The sequence below is a fragment of the Ochlerotatus camptorhynchus genome, unplaced genomic scaffold (genome assembly GCF_037179485.1).
Source record: "Ochlerotatus camptorhynchus isolate MF236.1 unplaced genomic scaffold, CSIRO-AGI_Acam_v1.1 ptg000357l, whole genome shotgun sequence".
Lineage (NCBI taxonomy): Eukaryota > Metazoa > Arthropoda > Insecta > Diptera > Culicidae > Ochlerotatus > Ochlerotatus camptorhynchus.
The window spans coordinates 4599197-4620898 of NW_027040845.1; the positions used below are offsets into that span (position 1 = coordinate 4599197).

The 21702-nt window shown below is 39.0% G+C and overlaps 1 protein-coding gene across 3 annotated transcripts in view; it reads left to right on the forward strand.

Moving 5' to 3' along the window:
- Window positions 1-21702, forward strand: part of CkIIbeta (casein kinase II subunit beta) — a 46169-nt gene that overhangs the window by 11362 nt on the left and 13105 nt on the right. For 2 of the 3 annotated variants that reach the window (XM_065231571.1, XM_065231569.1), the window contains exons 3-6: window positions 7229-7331; window positions 7681-7872; window positions 7954-8143; window positions 8234-8315. In XM_065231571.1, the coding sequence (XP_065087643.1) occupies window positions 7229-7331; window positions 7681-7872; window positions 7954-8143; window positions 8234-8315 (567 nt within the window). The remainder of the gene's footprint in view (window positions 1-7228; window positions 7332-7680; window positions 7873-7953; window positions 8144-8233; window positions 8316-21702) is intronic. The other variant, XM_065231570.1, reaches the window with a different exon arrangement.

Below are 21702 nucleotides of genomic sequence, written 5' to 3' on the forward strand. Positions count from 1 at the left end.
AGTTTTCACGAAATTCACATATTCCTTTATCCGGCCACTCACTTCTGATTTGTTTTTCAGGAAATACACGACACAATAGCGGGTGAAATCGTCAATAATTAGAGTTAATAAAATATCGACATCCCCCCGGTGATTAGGGCCGCATACGTTCGAGCGAATAAGATCCAAGGCCTGGCTTGACTTGCGTTTGAACCTTTTCGGGAACGGAAGACGTGTCAGCTTACCTTCTAGACAACATTCGCACACGGCACGGCAGTTATAGTCTTCAATATTGATTCCAATTGCCAATTCCTTGTTCTCGAGCTCTCGAACGGCATCATGATCACGGTGTCCTAATAGATGCGATGCCACGTGTGTTGACAACTTGATGTGTGCTTGTTCGCTCTTCGCGCTAACGCTTCCTGAGCAATAGTCAAGTAGTACAACCCACCAGTAGAGGTAGCAACCACTGACGAGTTTCTCACCTTTCAAAATACGGCATCCATTGGCATCGAAGGCTATAGTGGCTCCTTTCACGGTAAACTTCATCACCGAGATGAGGTTCGACTCAAAATCCGGCACGTACAACACATATGAAGAACTTCGAGATTTGGGCGTAATTGCTATTGTAAACAAATATGTCAATCGCTGATTTCTTGCGAATAAAAGCTCAATCGAACAAACTTTTCCAAATGACAGAGGAATCACTCGTCTACATGAGTGTGTTGTTAGTTTTCTAGGCTGAGTTTTTATTCGGGAGAAATCGGTTATTGAAGTGTTTGTTTACAAAAGCAATTACGCCCAAATCTCAAATCACTCCGGAATTCTGTGAGGGCTACTTTGGAGTGTTCACCCTCGGTAAAAACGAATGTCAGTTGACACAAGCCGATTCCTTTTGCAGACACTTTCTTGCCGTCCGTCAAAATGACTTCTTGCTGCACGCTCTCATCAAAATTCTCAAACAAATCCAAATTCGCACACATATCTAGATAGAGCTGGAATTAGGGCGTAACAGCCTTTGTAAACAATGATTTCTCTCGTGGATTTCTAGGAATTCAAGGCACGCCTACACAAACCAACATATCCATCGAGTAGGGGTAGTCTTCCCCTACTCGATGGTGATGTCGATTTGCCAGGGAGAGCCATGACTTTCGAGAAATCCTCAAGAGAAGTTATTGTTTACAAAAGCTGTTACACCCTAATTCCAGCTCTATCTAGATATGGGAGGTTGCTCCTGAAACGATTACCCACGCTTTGTTCAGATTGTTGTTACTCCTAGCCGCAAACGAGTATTCCGGCTCCGATTCGCACCGGGTTTCTTGACGAACCGCTTTCACCCTGGGAGCATTTCGTTTCTCACCCTGAGCACGACACTTGCTCTGGCTTTCTGCTTGTTTCATCATTGCGCGACAATCTGTTGCGCTTTTCACGAAAATGGCACGTTATCTTTTGCTACTTCATATCCACTTTCAGAACTGATTCACACCGTGCTACGGAACAGCGCTTCGACAACTCGTCCACTAGCTTGGATTTAATCAATTCTAGAGTGAGCTCCTCGTTCTCCTACGCCTTAGTTAAATAATCCGGTAGGCTACGGAGTATCATGGCCACCTGCAGACTCGGTTCAATTCCTGGCCCGCCACCGTCAACCGCTCGAAAAGCTCCTCCATTTCGAGGTTAATGTTGCCTTCTCATAGTGTCCTCTCAACAGGTCCCATGCCTCCTTTGCCGTGTTGGACCCTTTGATAAAGTTTAACTGGCTGACCTCAAGCAAAAGGTCAATTGTCACACGCGCCTTCTGGTTTCCGCTGTCCCACGCTTCAACTGCTGCTACATCGGCTGGTCTGAGTTCTGCCCCGAGTTCGGGTCGTTTCTCGGTTACGTTTTTGCAGAGGTCGTCCCCCGGATCGGCAGGAATTCTACTTTCGTTTTCCAGGTTGAATAATTGGCTCCATTAAGCTTTGATAATGCCCAATCGTTCCATTTCGCTTTGCTATTTCAATTTCTTCAGTCTTCAACAGCACGAACGGAAAAATTCTTGAAACATGAACTTGAAATTTTTCACTCTTGTTTTTCGGTTGCTACGACATTGCTCCAATGGATTAATGAAAATGCTGTGGTTTTGACAGAACTGTGCTGTGGCTACCACAGTATTTTACATTTGATTGTCCATATACAGTAGCGCCAAAAGCATGCTTTAATGGGTTCAAAACTTGACCATCTAAAATGATCAATTCTCGATTACTTTTTCAAAGGGACGTATCAGCACGTTCAAATGTAAAATACTGTGGTAGCCACAGCACAGTAATAGCGAATTTGTATTGGATTTAGTTCCAACCTGGATCGGGAATTTAGATTGGATCTGCTTGTTGGCTGTCAAACGCCAATGTTAACACTTATTTTTGTGACCTGGCTCGGGTTGAGGTTCGCACTGACGTTCCGCGAAGCACGATCTGAGAATTCCTGCGTCACTTATTAACTAACTTATACGTTCTAATTACTGTTTGTAGTAGAGCCTGAAAAACGGCAAAGTAGTTTCTGGTCGGGCCTGGGATTGAACCCAGAATCGTTGAGCAGGAACGGGGAAACACTATAGATATTATAGATTCCGTAGATAAGCGGAGGCAAAGTAGAATGTAGCCAAACGAGCATGACGGCATCATGGTGTTTTTTTGCGGGAAAGTATTGCAATATTATGAGTACAAAACGCTTTTCACATTCCACATTCTGATTTATTTCGCGGAAACGGAAGAAGCAAATATCTAGACCAACAATTAAAATAGGCAGAACAACCAAACGTAAACAATGGCTTTAAACGCAAATTCATCGAGAATCAAAGCACATCCAAGCAATCTAACACCATCATCTGATAGAGCAAACATTCTTTATCGAATGGTATTGTTAGTTTGCATGGGAGTGTTTTGATTCTCGAGAATTTTGTGTTTAAAGCCATTATTTACGTTTGGTTGTTCCGCCTATTTCAATTGTTGGTCTAGATATAACGCAAACCACCCATCGATTAATTGTTGCAAAGATTTGTTTTGAACTTCATTTTGAACTGTTTCTCACGAAACAAAACAAAACTGCACAACGAAGAGCTCTATTAAAGCGAGGGGGACGACTCTATCCACGATGCAGAAAAAATTGTGTTATGCTGTGGCTAGCTGCACGCACGCTGAGTAGATAGAAAGAATGATGATTCTGAAGATGATGCGCGATGCAAGTAGATGCGACAAATGAAAGAAGATTTTTCGAAGATTGATTCGCTAGTGTGAGATTTGTTGAGCATCTAAACTTGAGATTTAGATGTGTCGCCCCCCTCGTATTAAAGAGCCTGAATTTATACGATTTTATAAATTCAGGCTCTTTAAAGGTCCGTTTAGACTATCTGATTTCTTAGTCTGATTTTGACCGCCGCCATAATGAAAAATCTGCTCGATTTTACTTTCGACACACTTTGTCGAACCCCTCTGTTTGCTGGTGTTCACACTGCTTGATATCGGAAGAATTGTCAATTTAGATTTCAAAACAAAATTGTATCCGGAATCAAAAGTAAATGCTTCCATGATGAATTTCCGGAAAATTGCTCTTGGCAGGCGTATTTGCTTTTATTATTTTAAATAAAATGAGGACGAGAGGGTGAACTTTGTGGAGTAGGAAATGGTTGCTCAAAGGGAACACCAGCAGGGATCTGGCTCATCTTGTCCTTCAAAAACTGCGATATTAAGACGAAAAAGGATTTCTTAACTTCACCAGGATGTCGATACTAACTTTCGACAAGCTAGTTGGAAAAATTCTCTATAGATCTACATGATTCCTTGAGGTTTGGAAATTTCTGTTAATATCTAAATTCTGCATATTTCTCTGAAGACTTTCGGACGTCTCTGAAGTTTTATTTCTGTTCTCTGGTAAAATATCTTTGAAGATCTGCAAATTTCTCTGTAAAAATTTACAAAGTTTCTGAATCCATGTAGATTTAATATCCTTAAATATCAACAATTATCTCTGATTTTCACTAAATCTCTAATAATCTACGAACTTCTCGAAAGTTATATAATTTTTCCTGTATCATGATTGAATTAATATCTGCAAATATCTCTGAACATCTACGCAATTTCCTTAAGTATAAAAAATTATCTAGAAATTTTTGAGCTTCCCGAAAATTAAAGGAAGTTCTCTGAAGATCTACTATTTTTTCTGAAGTTATGCAAATATCTATAAAGATCAGCGAACTTCCTAGAAGTTCTGTAAATTTTACTTAAAATCCAAGAACCTCAATAAAATTCTACAGATTTTTCAGTAGATCTTCCCTAAAGTTCCGTACATTTCTTTGTGGATTCTTGGACTTCCATAAAGTTCTGCAGATTTATCTGAAAGTCTTTTAAATTCCTTAAAGCTCTACAAATTATCTGAAAATATTTGAATTTCTTTGTGTAAATACTTCTAAAGATCGCCGCACTTTCCAGAAATTTTGTGAGTTTTGCTGAAGTTTTGCAATTTTTTCTAAAAATGTACGAACTTCCTGAAGTTCTACAGACTCCTCTTAAGACCTACGGACTTTTCTGATGTTCTTCAGATCTATCTATTTCCAACTTCCATGGAGGTCTGCAAAATTTTGGACTTGCGTACTTCGATGAGATTTGTTTTTGGAATTGAACTACTTTTCTAAAACACTGAATAACTGAATGTCTCTGAAGATCTGCAAATTTTCTCAATATATTTAAACCTCTGTAAAGTTGTCTGAAGCCCTGTAGTTTTATTCTCAAGATCTACGAATTACCTTGAGGCTCAATAAATTTTTCAGTAGATCTAAAAACTTGTCTGAAGTTTTGTAAATTCCTCTGTAGGCTCTCGGGCTACCCTGAACATCTGAAAATGTCCCTGCAGATCTTCTAAATTACCTAAAGTTCTCAAAATTTATCTGAAAATAGTTGAGTTTCCTTGAAGTTTTAAATGTTTCTCTCAAGAACTACAAATTTCCCTGAAATCGTATAAATATTTTTTTTTAAACCGCTGAACTTCCCTGAAGTTCTGCAAGTTTCACTGAAGATACATTAAATGTTCCGACATTTTAAAAATGCATCAGAAAAGCTGCACTTTTTCTTGAAGATCTAAAAATTTATCTGAGAATCTATGACCATTCTTGTGATTTTCCCAAAGTTCTGTAGCTTTGATCTAAAAATCTAGGAACTTTTCTGATGTGCAATAATTTTTCAGTAGAATATTCTGTAAAATTCTTTACATTTCACTGTAGATTCTTGGACTTTTCTGATGGTCTCGAAGTCCTGAATATATACCAAAATTTCCCTTATAGTTTAACAAATTGATCTGAACATATTTAATTTATTTGTGTTTTTTTTCTGAAAATCTGCAAATTTTTAAAATAAATCTGTAAAATTTTCCGAAGTTTTGTTGTTCTGTTCTCAAGATCTACGAACTACCCTGAAGCTCAACAAATTTCTCAGTAGATCTCCAAATCTCTCTGAAGCTCTAACAAATTCTTAGAAGGCTCTCAGACCTGCTGTCTGGCAAATTATACACTTTGAATAGTGAAATCGGTTTACCTTGCTGCTGGATGTCATCAAAACACAAATCAAATCCTTGAAATTTTAGAAGAAAAATATCAATATTTTCATTTCACTTGCGGCTATTTTGCTGAATGAGTCGAATGAAAATTAACCACAAACCTATTACGTTCGACAAATCAAACGTCAAATCTAATCATCATGTCGAAAAACTGTGAACGCTCGAATCAGACCAACAAATCAGATAGTGTCTAAATGTACCTTAAGCTCTATGATGGTCTGAACTAGAAAGGGTTTAGTATAAGAGAGGGGCGAACTGGCTGACTTTGAGCCAAACTATCTGTCAAAGCCAGAGCCAATCGAGCAGCGCCTATCTTGATTGCATACCCTAATAAAAATTGTATGGTTAATTTGCTTAACGACGTGTTCTGGGTATCATCCAAACCATTTGTGGAATAGTTCAATGATTTGGGCTATCGTTCGTTTATGGTTATTTTTATTAGGGTAGGCAGTGTTGCTAGAAATAGCCTAGGCATAGGTTGCTAAGCAGTTTTTTTTAATTCGCTCCTCTCTTATACTAGACCCTCGCTAGTCTGAACATTATTCACGGACAGGCATGGAAAATCATTTACATTCTTTCGTGCATTCATTTACATTCATTTGCCTCTAACTTTTTTCATCAACAGAATTCCCCAAAGTAAAATATTAAGCTGCTGTAGGTTTTGTCAATAGCTAAAACTATTGAGAACATTTAAAATCTGTATCTAATAATGAAACCTACAAAAGCTTCATACATCATTTTTAGGCATTCTGTTGATGAAAAACAGTTAGAGGCAAATGAATGTAAATGAATGCACGAAATGAATGTAAATGATTTTCCATGCCTGTTCACGGATGCCAGAAGATAATTTATTTTTCATGGTTGCCAAAACAACTTTGTGTGCCTCCGATTATCTATGGAACCTATTGTATCTATAGGAAAAACCAGTGGCGTCCTGTAACCTCACTTTTTACGTGAGCACCAACCAGATTTAATGCCATATCCATATTCCGATTCGAGCGGTTGAAAAATACATTTCAAACTGAACATTGCATTAGGTCCTAAGTAACATTAGCAGATTCTCTTCGTCGACTTCAGGGGAAACATGTCAGAAGGGTATAACTCGAAACGTAAACAATGACTTTGAACGTCGATTTCTCTTGAATGACCACACACCCACAGAATCTGACTACACCAGCTCATAGAACAAATATTTCTCTGTCAGACGAATTAGTTAGTTTGAGTGGGTGTGTTGTCATTAGTAAGAAACCGACGATCCAAGTCATTGTTACGTTTCGAGTTAGACCCTTCTGACATGTTTCCCCTGACTTTCTCTTTGTACCCCCACGGCCATGTTAAGACATTCCCAGCTATTTTCAGCTCACAGATCGATAAAAGAAGCTTTTATCTAGTATTTAATACGACAAACACAACAAGAAACGATTATGTGCTCAAGTAATTAACGAAAGAGAAAATCGACGAAGAAATCAATGTTACTTAGGACCTAATGCAATGTTCAGCTTGATTTAATCTTCTAGTTTACTCGATATCTACACATTGCAAGCAATTTTTTGAAATTTTTTTATGTTTTGAGAGTTGGTGCACTGGTAGATTGAGGTTAAGAAAACGCCACTAGGAAAAAACCAATATATTTCTAATGCATTGATTCGTTTCTATCTCCTAGGTGGATGAGGACTACATTCAAGATAAGTTCAATTTGACCGGATTGAACGAGCAGGTGCCGAATTACAGACAGGCTCTTGATATGATATTGGATCTAGAACCCGGTAAGTTTGTTTTTTCTTTGGTTGTGATATTCGCAAACACTGAACTCAATGCAATAAATGTTCAGTTCTGTTTACAATCGTTCAGTTCGGTTGCTATGTGTAGCTTTCCAACGCCTATTTAAAGGATAAAGTTTAAGCGCGAGGTAAATTTCTAAGAACATCTACTAGTGGTTTGTTGTATCGAGCGAGACTGCCTAACAGCTGGCTTCAGTAGAACATTCCCTAAAATTTCTGCGTAGAACCTTTGAAACCTACCACCCGCCTTAATCTTGAGTAATGCTTCAACAATACAAACGAACTGAATCGTAACCCTTAAATTGATTACCATTCTAAAAAATAACCGTATCAGAGGATGAGATAGACGAAAACCCGAACCAGTCTGACCTGATCGAGCAGGCGGCCGAGATGCTGTACGGCTTGATCCACGCTAGGTACATCCTTACCAATCGCGGCATAGCTCAAATGATAGAGAAATATCAAAGCGGTGACTTTGGCCACTGCCCGCGGGTGTACTGCGAGAGCCAACCGATGCTTCCATTAGGTATGTTCCCTTCCGCATGACGGAATGTAGTTCTAGTTCTAAGTCGCAACACAACTCCTCCCACCCCCTCCCCAAACGTAGGTCTATCCGATGTGCCCGGCGAGGCGATGGTGAAAAACTACTGTCCCAAGTGCATCGACGTCTACACACCAAAGTCCTCGAGACATCATCACACGGACGGTGCCTACTTCGGTACCGGTTTCCCGCACATGTTGTTCATGGTACATCCCGAGTATCGCCCGAAACGTCCCGCCAACCAATTCGTGCCGCGGTAAGTCGCTTCTCTGTTGTTATTATGATGGTTCGACAACATTCCCTAACGCGGGTGTTTCTTCTTTCTCTCTCTCTCTCTCAATTCCAGCTTGTACGGCTTCAAAATCCACTCGTTAGCTTATCAAATTCAGCTGCAGGCTGCCGCCAACTTCAAGGCACCGTTGCGAGGGGTAATGAATGGCAATTGAGCCTTATATCTATTGTACCATATATACTATTTAACCGTTTAGTGATTTTTTGTTTCTTGGGGAAAACCGTACCGTTTTGGTTTTGAATGTGGACAAAGTTTCTTGGTGATACAAAAAAAAAATAAGCACGAGTTGGACTTGGCTGCCATCAAATTCTTCCAAAAGGAAAAGCAAAAATGAGAACCTCTCACTCTGATTGGTTACTCGCGCCTCACCTGGTTGTAGTTTTTTCCACGACGATCAACCGCGCCGGAAATGATTATCGTTGAAACAACACATATAACCTATGTGGAAATAAAAAATAATGTTTCGGCTAAATAACAATCGGCAAGCATTTCATTTATTGGCCATATTTTTTTTTTTTTCAAATTTTACCCTTTCGTCGATCCTTCCCGCAGCAAGGAGAACCCTTTGGACTGTCTAGGTTGTTTACCGGGAATCTAAACATTACGAAAATATTAATTGAGTTGGCTTACACGCGGGACTGATTGATTCATAATTTTTATTTCTCGCGTCACTTTTCAAAACGTCCTTGACTAGTCAAAACATCCTATGTGTTTTTTTTTTCTTTCTATATTGTACACGGATAGAAATCTCCTTATACCTTTTGGCAAATTTTTATTGCTGATTATTCATAAAATGTATAAGTCAACTAATAAGCTAAGCAGACGCCTTGCAAAAGGTTAATGAAGATCATGTATCAAATGAAATGTATAAGCGGTCACACATAGCTTTTATGCATTCTTATAGGACCTATGTGGTTTGTCTTATGGAATGTATAAGGCTGATGTTTTGACAAAAATGTACAGGTGAAACGCATGAATAAAATAATTGATTTTCATTTCGTGTAGCATGACATTCAAAGTAAACTTCTTCTTCTTATTCGCATTTTAAGCTTATTGCTTAGCGCATATTAGCTTATTGCGTGCTCTCAACTTAGTGTTCTAAATGCACTTCCACAGTTATTAATTGAGAGCTTTCGATGCCAATTACCAACGCATGAATTTGTATATTGTGTGGCAAGCACAATGATACTCTATGCCCAGGGAAGTCGAGAAAATTTCCAACCCGAAAGATTCCCTCGACCGGACCGGGAATCGAACCCGCCGCCTCCGTCTTGGTAATACCGTGCCTTTACTGACTAGGCTATGAGGCCCCATTAACATTCAAAGTAAAACCAACAGTAAAACTGTGATTTGACCGTTTCTACTGAATTTTCAACGTTATTATTCACTGACTACATAATAAATAGTATTGCAAAATGTATTGTTTCTAAACAATTTAAATAATAATCTGTCGAACTTCAACTTCGATTTTTTCAAAATGGGAGATATGTTACATTGGTCTATTTGAATAGTGACGCGAGATTTGATCACCCTCAATTGTGTGATGACTGTACCAACGTATGTTATGGAAAACCTAATCGTAAAGATTGTTGTTTCTATCAACTTTAAAACTGTCTCCTGTAGTTTTGCTACTGAAAATCACTTCTAAATTTATACGTGCTAATGAGCAGTTCCGGTTTTTGCTAAATATTAAAATTCGGGATCCTTTTTTTTGTATTATCACCGGGAAAACCAGAAAAAACGGGGAATTTAAACATTATAATTCGCAGGACACCCTGTATAATATTTTGTTGACCTTGTAGAACTTCAAGATTCAAACTCCAGGATGATTTGAAGAACTGCAGAAAACTCATTGATTTGATGTGAATTAATTCAAAGTGTTTTTTCGTTACTTGAAGTTTACGATTTTCGGAGTTGGTTGGAAATGCTATACTAATATCAACATGTAGCTTTAGTATGATAATTTATTAATTAGAGAAAGTTCCGAAGAGGATAGGTTGAGGTTCCGCTAGGGTACTAATCAAACGTCCATTAATGTATGTGTTAGGTAGAGGAGTGTGCGTTTGGCTAGTTACTGTCGCATTAATGACCCTTCGCTCAATTCCAACTCCTATTCAATTTTCACAATGTCGTACACTTCAAAAAATCTTCACGTTGATGCTACGTGAAAAATCACGTAACCCCTTATACCTATAGTCGCTATATACATAGTCTGGCGGATAGAATTTCGATCTATCAAAAAGCGGAACCAATTCAACATATTTTAGACCAACAATTGAAAAGGTACTATCAACTTTTATAAACAAAACGTAAATTATTTTTTCCTCGCCAATCTAATGCAAATTCCCGTCATCATCGGATAAGAGAAACTCTCCCCAACCCAAAGATGGTGTTAGTTTGCGTAGGTGAGCCTTGAGTCACGAGAAAAGGGTTTCCGATGTTTTGTTCGCAATAGCTGATTGCTCTTTTCTGTTGTTGGTCGTGATTTGCTCGATTGGTTCCGCTATTTGACAGATCAATTGGTTCCCGAGATCCGCCAGACTATGAATAGAGCGACTATACTTATACCCCGTTCGCATTACAGCCTATATCACGTAATATAGGCTGTCTTGCAGTGAGCACTCATACATCTAGTTTTCACTGGAAATCCTATGTATGAGTGCTCATTGCAACTGCAAGACAGCCTATATTACGTGATATAGGCTGTAATGTGAACGGGGTACTAAACACCCCACTTCAATCATTTTCACGTGCCGCAGATCAATGTCAAGTGGAATTTTGATATAATTAACGTGATTTTCATGTCGATTGATACTACGAGAATTTCACGTAAAAAATATGTGATCAGCATGTACACTCTACAAAGTATACACGTTCAACCTACGTGAAAAATGGAGTAGCCATTTCGATTACACTGGAGTCGCTTTTTACGCGGTTTTTTTTTACACGGTTTTTTTTTACGCGGTTTTTTTTTACGCGGTTTTTTTTTACGCGGATTCCGGAATTTACGCGGTTTTTTTTTACGCGGATTTTGGTTTTTTTTTACGCGGATTTCAGAATTTACGCGGTATATCGCTTTTAACGCGTTTTTTTCTTACACGGTCTTTTTTTACTCGGTTTTTTTTACGCGGATTTCGGAATTTACGCGGTTTTTTTTTACGCGGATTCCGGAATTTACGCGGTTTTTTTTTACGCGGTTTTTTTTTACGCGGGACATATCACCCGCGTAAAAAGCGACTCCAGTGTACTTCAAATTCCATTTTACATGATGGTAGTAAAATTGAAAAACATACCAAGTAATGTTCACACTACTATTTTACATCATTCAAAAACCGCACAAATAATTGTATTTATTCAGATTTCAGAGGCTAGAAGCAATATAATAACTCTGAATAAGACAGCGCAAACAGATATTGCATCTGAATGGTCCTGATCAGACATTTGAGGCAACGAAATGTTCAGTGTTAATTTTTTAGAGCAATTCAGAAATGCTTGACGTTTCATTAAAAAAAATCTAAAAATGTTTAAATATGGGAAAAGTTGGCTTCGGCGACGTCCTTGAGAGCTCAATTTTGGCATGTGGATGTATTGTGTTTCAGAGCAACTATTGGCCAAATTTGACTGCTCTAGGACTTTGTTTACCTACCCCCTGACGATAATAGGTTAAGGTATTGCCGAAGCCAACTTTTCCCCTATTATTTTCTTGCTATTTTTTAGATCCTGTAAACGTTGCTCCAAGATCACGTAAACATTACGTGAAAATCCATTTCAATATTAGTCAAAATCACGGAACGTAAACGTGATATAAACATATTTTTTTCCGTAAATATCATTTCAAAATCACGTAAACATTGCGTGAAAATATATTCCAAGTTAAGGGGGTATTCCCAATCTTTTGCCTTTTTTCGGCCTGTTTTTCAATTAATTTTTTTTCAAGGAAAATGAATAGTAATGCGCCTAACTCTTTGGGATTCTTGTTTATTGAACATTAAAGTTTACAAATAATTTTTTTTCGACATAAAAAAAGACATTATTGACGTCACAAAATGGCGGCAAACAGACCCCTGTTCGCCGCAAACGCCTGGACGGGCGAAGACTTTTCTCTGGAACGGCTTCATCTGAAACAGATTTCGTGATGAAATTATAATCTGCATAAGATTCTCTGGAGCTTCTCCCGTTGGCAGCAAAAAATCTTGCAAATTAACAAAATGGCGGCCATATGAAAAAACAGGCGATTTTTAGCCCGCTTTTTTGCAGCTTTAAGGTGCTTCAAACAATGTTAAATGTTAATATTTTTGGCTGAAAGTGGGAGAAGCTCCAAAGAATTTAATAAGGAACAAAATGCGCAAAGATTCAAGTCAATATCTCTTATAGTTTCTGAGAAAAATCTTCGCCCGATAAAAAAAATGTGGTTTCGAGAAAAACGCGTTTAAAGTTTTGACTTTAGTTAAAACCATTTGGGGGTTCTTACCATTAGTCAGCTATGCCTGGACACCGAATTCGCTGATCGGAAAACGGCTTGGGGGGATGAAAGTATATAGTCTAAAGTACAAAAAAACGTGAAAAAAAAAAATTTGATTTTTTGAAAAAAAAGATCGGGAATACCCCCTTAAGTGGAAATCACGTAAAATTTACGGTACTGTTCAAGTTGACCACTAAATGGGAATATTTTTTGACTACGTAACGTAACGTAAATGTTACGTGAAAAGTAGTATGGACGAAAGCTACCTATGTTTTCACGTAGATCGGACGTGCATATTTTTTGGAGAGTACTCTAGCGGAACTATCAACCTATCCTCTCTTCAGAAGTTTCTCTAGTTAATAAATTATCACACTAAAGCTTCATGTTGATATTGGTATAGCATTTTCAACCAACTCTGTGAATTCATAAATTCATGAAATTTTGGAGTTCTAAGTCATCAACGAGTTAATGATAATCCCATATCACATTTTTTTTCTGCAAAGTAGACGTATTGTAGAGCAGTTCTGCCGAAGAAATTTATATGATTATCTGCGACGATGATTATTGGCGTTGACGGCGACTCTGTAACTCTTTACTCCTATGAGAAAATCCATAAGCAAACGTCAGACTGTGCGTGAAACATGGCGGACTTTGTACTATCCTTTCACTCCACCGAAAATTCCCATAAAAAACTGTCTATATTTGGTGGAAGAGCAAATTTTTCGACGGTGCCGTCAACGCCAATTACAGATGCATTACCCCATTTCAAGAGCAACATGTCAAAAGGGCACCCAAGCTATTTGTGAACAAACCTTTGTAGGCCCTTTTCTCGCCAACCGAGGGTCGCCCACGCAAAACAACAACATCATCGGAAAGGAAAAGCTTCCCCTTCCCGCTATTGTTGATGGTTTGCGTTGGTGTCATATGGGTGGCGAGAAAAGGGCATAGGAAAGCTTGTTTACAAAAAGCTTGTATGACCTTTTCACATGTTGTTTGTTGATTTAAATTCGGTAGTTTTTCATAATCCACGGTGGCAAGTGAACCAGGGAAGAAACCAGGAAAATGCTGGGAATTTTTTTCACCAGGAAAAACCGGGAATTGTAAAGAAAAAACCAGGAAAAATAATAATTTACAGATACATGTCGGTTTGAAAGATGACGTTACTATTTATGTGTGATGCGTGCAAAATAATATACTTGTATATTCAATACACTTTCATAATCGATCTGAAAAGCATCAGAGCTTTCGTCGCTTTTCAAAAAAATATTTTAACTCTATTCAAAACAGCAGAAATCTTTCGAAATTTAATTTAGAAACCGTTTGGAGTATTTTGAAGATTTTTCTAATTTTCAGCAAATTATTGCCAGAACACTCTTAGAACTCTGTTTCTTGTTGAATTCTGATCATAATTCTCTTGGAATTTTTCTTGAAATTCATCGGTCATTTTCCTCACGATCCCCATACAAAGCTTTTCAGAATCACGTAGGACTTTTCCTTAAAGTTTTGTTTTTCACAACTCCTTTTGAAATCTTCTAAAAATACCTTCAATTTAATTTAGAACTTGCATTCTTCTCCAAAGAAATCCCTCCAAATTCATCTAACAACTTCTAAGGACTTCATGTCAGAATAATTCTGGAATTCTGCTCAAAGCTTCTCCTTCGAAAACTGTGTGGGAATCCTTCTCTATATTTGTTTGAAATCAACACTTTGAATACTTTTAAATTTTACTTAAAATTCAAGGGTTTGTCCGCAAGATTCTACAGATTGTTCTGTAACTTTTTATAACCCTTAAAATGCTCCCAAGTCTCAAAGCGTGACAATTATGACCCCACGAGTCATAGGTATGATAATTTTATTCATATTTTATGTGATCTTGAAAAATTTTCAAAATCTCACATTTTAATTATTTTTTTTCCAAATTTTGCATCACAAAGATTGCTATTAATCACAAACTTTGAATAAAAGTTTCTTCTTAAATCACTTTTTTATCCTTTCAGTAAATTCTTTTCAGCACGTTTTTTAAAACACGTTCAACGTCGTTTTTTGTTGAATATTAACAACCGGGAAATTGAAAACTTGAACCGTTAAAACCGGGAAAAAACCGGGAATTTCAAAATGAAAATTCACTGTTCACCCTGCGTTGAGCTGAGTCGATTGGTATGAAAAACTCGGCTCTCCGAGCCTCGGATCGAAAGTTGGTTTCCCAAGCGGTATATATATACCACAGACAAACAGACGTAACTCTTTGTAAAAGTTTTTCTTGAAAACATAGTATCTCAAAACATAGGACCTCAGTAACGACATCTCTCGGGCTTCTCGCGGAAAACAAGCTTGCTCGTTAGGTTTCCAACAATATTGCATACAAGTTCTACAGAATGTATAGAAACGTCAAAGTGATCCGACACCAGCGCTGTGGCGAGTAGTTCGCGGAACTGATAATATTCAAATCAACCGTTAAATGCGTGAAGGAAGATACACAATGAAGTGTTACGTCTGTTTGTCTGTGTATATACCCTTCAAAAACAACATAAAACATCCTGCAGAACAGAAGCGTCCGGATGTTTCCCTTGTGATCCTTTCGCAGCTGCGACGACAGGGCCGGCAGCAACAGCAGCACCACTAGCGCGATCTATCGCTCTAGCTCTAGCTGGAACTACACCAGTGTCAACAGCAGTCGATTGTTCCACCCACGTTTCTTAGAAAATCGAGGAACTAAATCGGTTTGTTTTGCAGAAAAAACCCCAACAACGAAACAAAACAACACAAAATCTCGAGTGCGACAGCTGTCAAACTAGTTTGGAACAGTGCTTGCCTTGATCCAAATTCAGTTCAAAATAGATCGAGAATTATACTGGTTTAAAAAAAAAATTACATTTTAGAACTAGTCTAAAACAAAATATAGACCACCAGTGCAAGGGCTCGGTCTGGCTCTATTCCAAAATTTTAGACCAAACCAACCAATTGGATCGCCGCTAAAGATGCCCTTATGTTGAAACCAAACTTTGCATGTGGAGGTTAATGAAGGCAAGAAATGTTTCTATTCTGATTCGAGACCCCTCCCCTCTATGGTATGTATATAAAAGTCAATGTTTGTGAGCAGTTTTGTAAGCGGTCACGGTAGTCGACACATTTTCTGTGACAATCGACTGCCTTTGCCTCCGACACTTGCAAAACAAGCTATCATAGTACAGTATTAAACTCAAATGTCATACGACACTGTCGCCGAAGATCGTTACGAATTATGTATTTTAGTTTTTCTAATAATAAGAGCTGCTGATGTTGTGCTTGTGGGAATTCTGAAAATTGCAAGCAACGATGTCATAGTAATAACATTTCTGATCAGAAATGGTTTAATTTACACCAAATTGAGGAATTAGAATGAAATCACTCATGTCATATGATATGTTATTTGATAATTCGACAGTGAGCATTAGACTGATGCAAATTTTGACATTTTCGCTCCACAGTGCTCAAACGGTTCCAAATCGGGTCCTGATAAGTCTCCCAAAATTTGAACTCATTTGATAAGAAACTGACTTCGCACAAACCATTTGAAGTTTATATGGAAATTACTATAGGAAAACCAAATGTTTTGTTCATATCCATCTAACAATTAGCCATATCGCTCTGCTTTAAAAAATGATAACTGAGCTCGTAGAAAATTTTCTCAGCTACAACTTTGTCCTGAACCACTTTTCAATATAATGTAAGCATCAAAAGTTATCAATAATTCAAGCCACTAATGTCTTACGATTATGCTCAATCAACTGTTCAGCAGGCAACATTGGTGTTACTGGCGCTTGGAATAGAGCACACAAATCATGGCTACTATGTCACACTGCAAGATACAGTGTTGCTCACAAAACAGCTGCTTGATCATGCCATAAGATTATTAATCTCTTAAACAATTAATCAGGGTTATTCTGCGTGGCGAATGAGGTGAGACGACTCGAGTCACTCGTGTCACCCGATTCCAGCTGGCGAGTGAGGTGAGAAGAGTCACTTGGGATGAACCCGATGAGCTCTCACCTTATTCTCACAGTCGTATTTGGGTGACAAAAGTCGTACTGAAGTGACGATTTTAGGTGACAAGAGTCGTAACCTCCGCTGCAGTCGACTGGAAGGAAAACCTTAGAGTTCTATAAGCGATGGTTGCGGTTTTCGCTAATTTATTACTTCTAAATTTGTTTCAATCAATTTTTTTTTTGTTTCTTCGGCTTCCTCAATATGGGTATTTTTGGAACAGGAGTGACGTGTAGGAATCGGAAACCCATGACTGAGGCCATTTTAAAATTCAATATGGCGGTTTCCGGTTTGAGAAAAATTTGGAAATTCTGCCAAATACCCCTCAATATGGGTATTTTTAGAATTGGGGTGGCATATAGGGTCCGGAAATAGATGTCTGACGCCATTTTGAATTCAAGATGGCGGCTTCCGGTGCGAGAAAAACTGGGAATTATTGCCAAATTACCCACAGTAGGAGTATTTTTGGAATCGTGGTGACGTGTAGGGTTCGGAAATCGATGTCTGAGGCCATTTTGAATTCAAGATGGCGGCTTCCGGTTGGAGAAAAACTTGAAAATTATGTCTAATACCCCTCAATATGGGTATTTTTAGAATTGGGGTGACGTATAGGGTCCGGAAATAGATGTCTGACGCCATTTTGAATTCAAGATGGCGGCTTCCGGTGGGAGAAAAACTGGGAATTATTGCCAAATTACCCACAGTAGGAGTATTTTTGGAATCTTGGTGACGTGTAGGGTTCGGAAATCGATGTCTGAGGCCATTTTGAATTCAAGATGGCGGCTTCCGGTTGGAGAAAAACTTGAAAATTATGTCTAATACCCCTCAATATGGGTATTTTTAGAATTGGGGTGACGTATAGGGTCCGGAAATAGATGTCTGACGCCATTTTGAATTCAAGATGGCGGCTTCCGGTGGGAGAAAAACTGGGAATTATTGCCAAATTACCCACAGTAGGAGTATTTTTGGAATCTTGGTGACGTGTAGGGTTCGGAAATCGATGTCTGAGGCCATTTTGAATTCAAGATGGCGGCTTCCGGTTGGAGAAAAACTTGAAAATTATGTCTAATACCCCTCAATATGGGTATTTTTAGAATTGGGGTGACGTATAGCGTCCGGAAATAGATGTCTGACGCCATTTTGAATTCAAGATGGCGGCTTCCGGTGGGAGAAAAACTGGGAATTATTGCCAAATTACCCACAGTAGGAGTATTTTTGGAATCTTGGTGACGTGTAGGGTTCGGAAATCGATGTCTGAGGCCATTTTGAATTCAAAATGGCGGCTTCCGGTGGGAGAAAAACTGGGAATTATTGCCAAATTACCCACAGTATGAGTATTTTTGGAGTCTTGGTAACGTGTAGGGTCCAGAAATCGATGTTTGAGGCCGTTTTGAAATTCAAGATGGTGGCTTCCGGTTATAGAAAAACTTGAAAATTATGTCTAATACCCCTCAATATGGGTATTTTTAGAATTGGGGTGACGTATAGGGTCCGGAAATAGATGTCTGACGCCATTTTGAATTCAAGATTTCGGCTTCCGGTGGGAGAAAAACTGAGAATTATTGCCAAATTACCCACAGTATGAGTATTTTTGGAATCTTGGTGACGTGTGGGGTTCGGAAATCGATGTCTGAGGCCATTTTGAAATTCAAGATGGTGGCTTCCGGTTGGAGAAAAACATGAAAATTCTGTCAAATATCCCTCAATATGGGTATTTTTGGAATTGGGGTGACGTGTAGTGACCGGAAACCCATGTCTGACGCTATTTTGAATTCAAGATGGCGGCTTCCGGCTAGTGAAAAACTTAGAAATTTCACCAAATACCCCACAAAACTGGTATTTTTGTAGTCGGGTTGACGTGTAGGGACAAGAAATCGATATTGAGGCCATTCGGAATTTCAAGATGGTGGCTTCCGGTTATAGAAAAACTTGAAAATTATGTCTAATACCCCTCAATATGGGTATTTTTAGAATTGGGGTGACGTATAGGGACCGGAAATCGATGTCTGACGCTATTTTGACTTCAATATGGCTGCTTCCGGTTGTAGTAAAATTGGGAATTACTGCCAAATTACGCACAGTATGAGTATTTTTGGAGTCTTGGTAACGTGTAGGGTCCAGAAATCGATGCCTGAGGCCGTTTTGAAATTCAAGATGGTGGCTTCCGGTTGGAGAAAAACTTGAAAATTCTGTCAAATATCCCTTAATATGGGTATTTTTGGAATTGGGGTGACGTGTAGGGACCGGAAATCGATGTCTGACGCCATTTTGAATTCAATATGGCAGCTTCCGGTGCGAGAAAAACTGGGAATTACTGCCAAATTACCCAAAGTGTGAGTATTTTTGGAATCTTGGTGACGTGTAGGGTCCAGAATCGATGTCTGAGGCCATTTCGAAATTCAAGCTGGCGGCTTCCGGTTAAAAAAAAACTTGGAAATTCTGTCAAATATCTCTCAATATGGGTACTTTCAAAATTGGGGTGACGTGTAGGGACCTGAAATCAATGTCTGACGCCATTTGGAATTCAATATGGCGGCTTCCGGTGCGATAAAAACTGGGAATTACTACCAAATTACCCAAAGTATGAGTATTTTTGGAATCTTGGTGACGTGTAGGGTCCGGAAATCGATGTCTGAAGATATTTTGAAATTCAATATGGCGGCTTCCGGTTGGAGAAAAACTGGGAAATTCTGAGTTGGTTGGAAATGCTAACATGAAGCTTTAGTGTGATGATTTATTAGCTAGAGAATGATCTTTAGAAGAGGGTAGGTGGATAGTTCCGTTAGAGTACGGCAGTATGAAAATTGAATAGAAGTTGAAAATGAGCGAAGGGCCATTAAAGCGACAGTTTTTCAAGGTAGACGAACATTTTTGCCTAACCCGTACGATGTACGCGGGGACTTGAAGTATGTCTCCAAGTCCACAGGCAAAAATGTGCGTCCTCCTTGTTGCTCATAAACTGACTGCGGCTGTGGAATAGTTCTAGCGACGTTTTCATCACTACCTAAAGCCCCACGTGGCGAGAGCATTTCCAGTCAATGGTGTGTTATAATGCAGTTCTTCTTTACCCAACTATTGTGTTGCTCCTCTCGTCATGACCAACGTGATCATCTCAGAGAGAAAGTAGTAGGGTGCTTGTTGAGTGCTGTACCATCATCAGCATTGTTGACGGCTACTCCCGCCTTGAGTTGTTACATTCAAAGTGTTTTTTATGTTACTTCATACGCGAAGTTAACGATTTTCAGAGTTGGTTGGAAATGCTAACATGAAGCTTTAATGGCCCTTCGCTCATTTTCAACTTCTATTCAATTTTCATACTGCCGTACTCTAACGGAACTATCCACCTACCCTCTTCTAAAGATCATTCTCTAGCTAATAAATCATCACACTAAAGCTTCATGTTAGCATATCCAACCAACCCTGAAAATCGTTAACTTCGCGTATGTAGTAACATAAAAAACACTTTGAATGGGAAATTCTGCCAATACCCCACAAAACTGGTATTTTTGCAGTCGGGATGACGTGTAGGGACAGGAAATCGATGTCTGAGGCCATTTTCAAATTCAATATGGCGGCTTCCGGTTAGAGAAAAAACTTGGAAATTTTGTCAAATACCCCTCAATATGGGTATTTTTAGAATTGAGGTGACATGTAGGGACCAGAAATCGATGTCTGAGGCTATCTTTAATTCACACAGTATAGTATTTTTGGAATCTTGGTGACTTGTAGGGTTCGGAAAAAGATGGCTGGGGCCATTTTGAAATTCAAGATGGTGGTTTCCAGTTGGAGAAAAACTTGAAAATTCTGTCAAATACCCCTCAATATGGGTATTTTAAGAATTGGCGTGATGTGTATCGACCATAAATCGATGTCTGAGGCCATTTTGAATTCAATCTGGTGGCTTCCGATAGAAGACAAACTTGGAAACACTGTCAAATACACCACAATATGAATATTTTTGGAATCGGGTGACATGTAGGGTCCAGAAATCCATGTCTGATGCTATTTTGAAATTCAATATGGTGGCTTCCGGTTACAGAAAAATAGAAAAATACAGGCGGGTTTTCCGTCCATACACGTCACTCCAATTCCAAAAATACCCATATTGGACAGAATTTCCAAGTTTTTTGCTAACGGAAAGCCACCATATTGAATTCAAAATGTCGTCAGCCATGCATTTACGGCCTCTACACATCACCACGATTGCAAAAATACCCATATTGAGGGGTATTTCATAGTATTTTTCAATTTTCCTGTAACTGGAAGCCACCATCTTGAATATAAAAACCCGAATTTATCCACCTATGGTGTGATCAGACCCTTCTTACTTATTCAAGTTTATTTATTTTATTGTCATTATCAGTGACCAAGCCCCCCACCCCGTGTCATCCAGTGACGCTACGCCACTGCCTGGGGGTACCCGGAATATATCCGGGTGTAGTCTATTTGGTGAGGCTACCAATCACCTTATCATCGTATTTTAATGTGATTTAATGGGTTTTAATTCAATTCATATCCAAGCAACTCCCCCGGGGTACCCGAAACATGTCCAAGTGTGTCCAATGTGGTCTGGAACACTTAACACGACTTGCATTGATCTTATTTTTGAATTCTGTAGTAATTTGATGTGTCGCATGATGGTTTTGATACGTTTTCCGTTAAATCCAGCGTGAAGGCCCATATTCACCGGATCTTATTCCGGCCATATCTCCGGAACCGGTTCACCGATTCCAAAACCGTTCAATAGCGTTCAATGGGACCCCAAGACCTATCATTTGGCGCCGAGTTGTCCAAATCGGTTGAGCGGTTGCTGAGAAACGTGAGCGCATTCATTTCGTTACATACACACACACATACACACACACATACACACATACACACGTACACAGACATGCTCCGATCTCGTCGAGCTGAGTCGAATGGTATATGACACTCGGCCCTCCGAGCCTCGGATCGATAGTCGGTTTTTCAAGTGATATCTATACCCTTCTTTGTAAGAAGGGTAAAAAGGCATTAGTTTACGGTTCCTACACGTCAC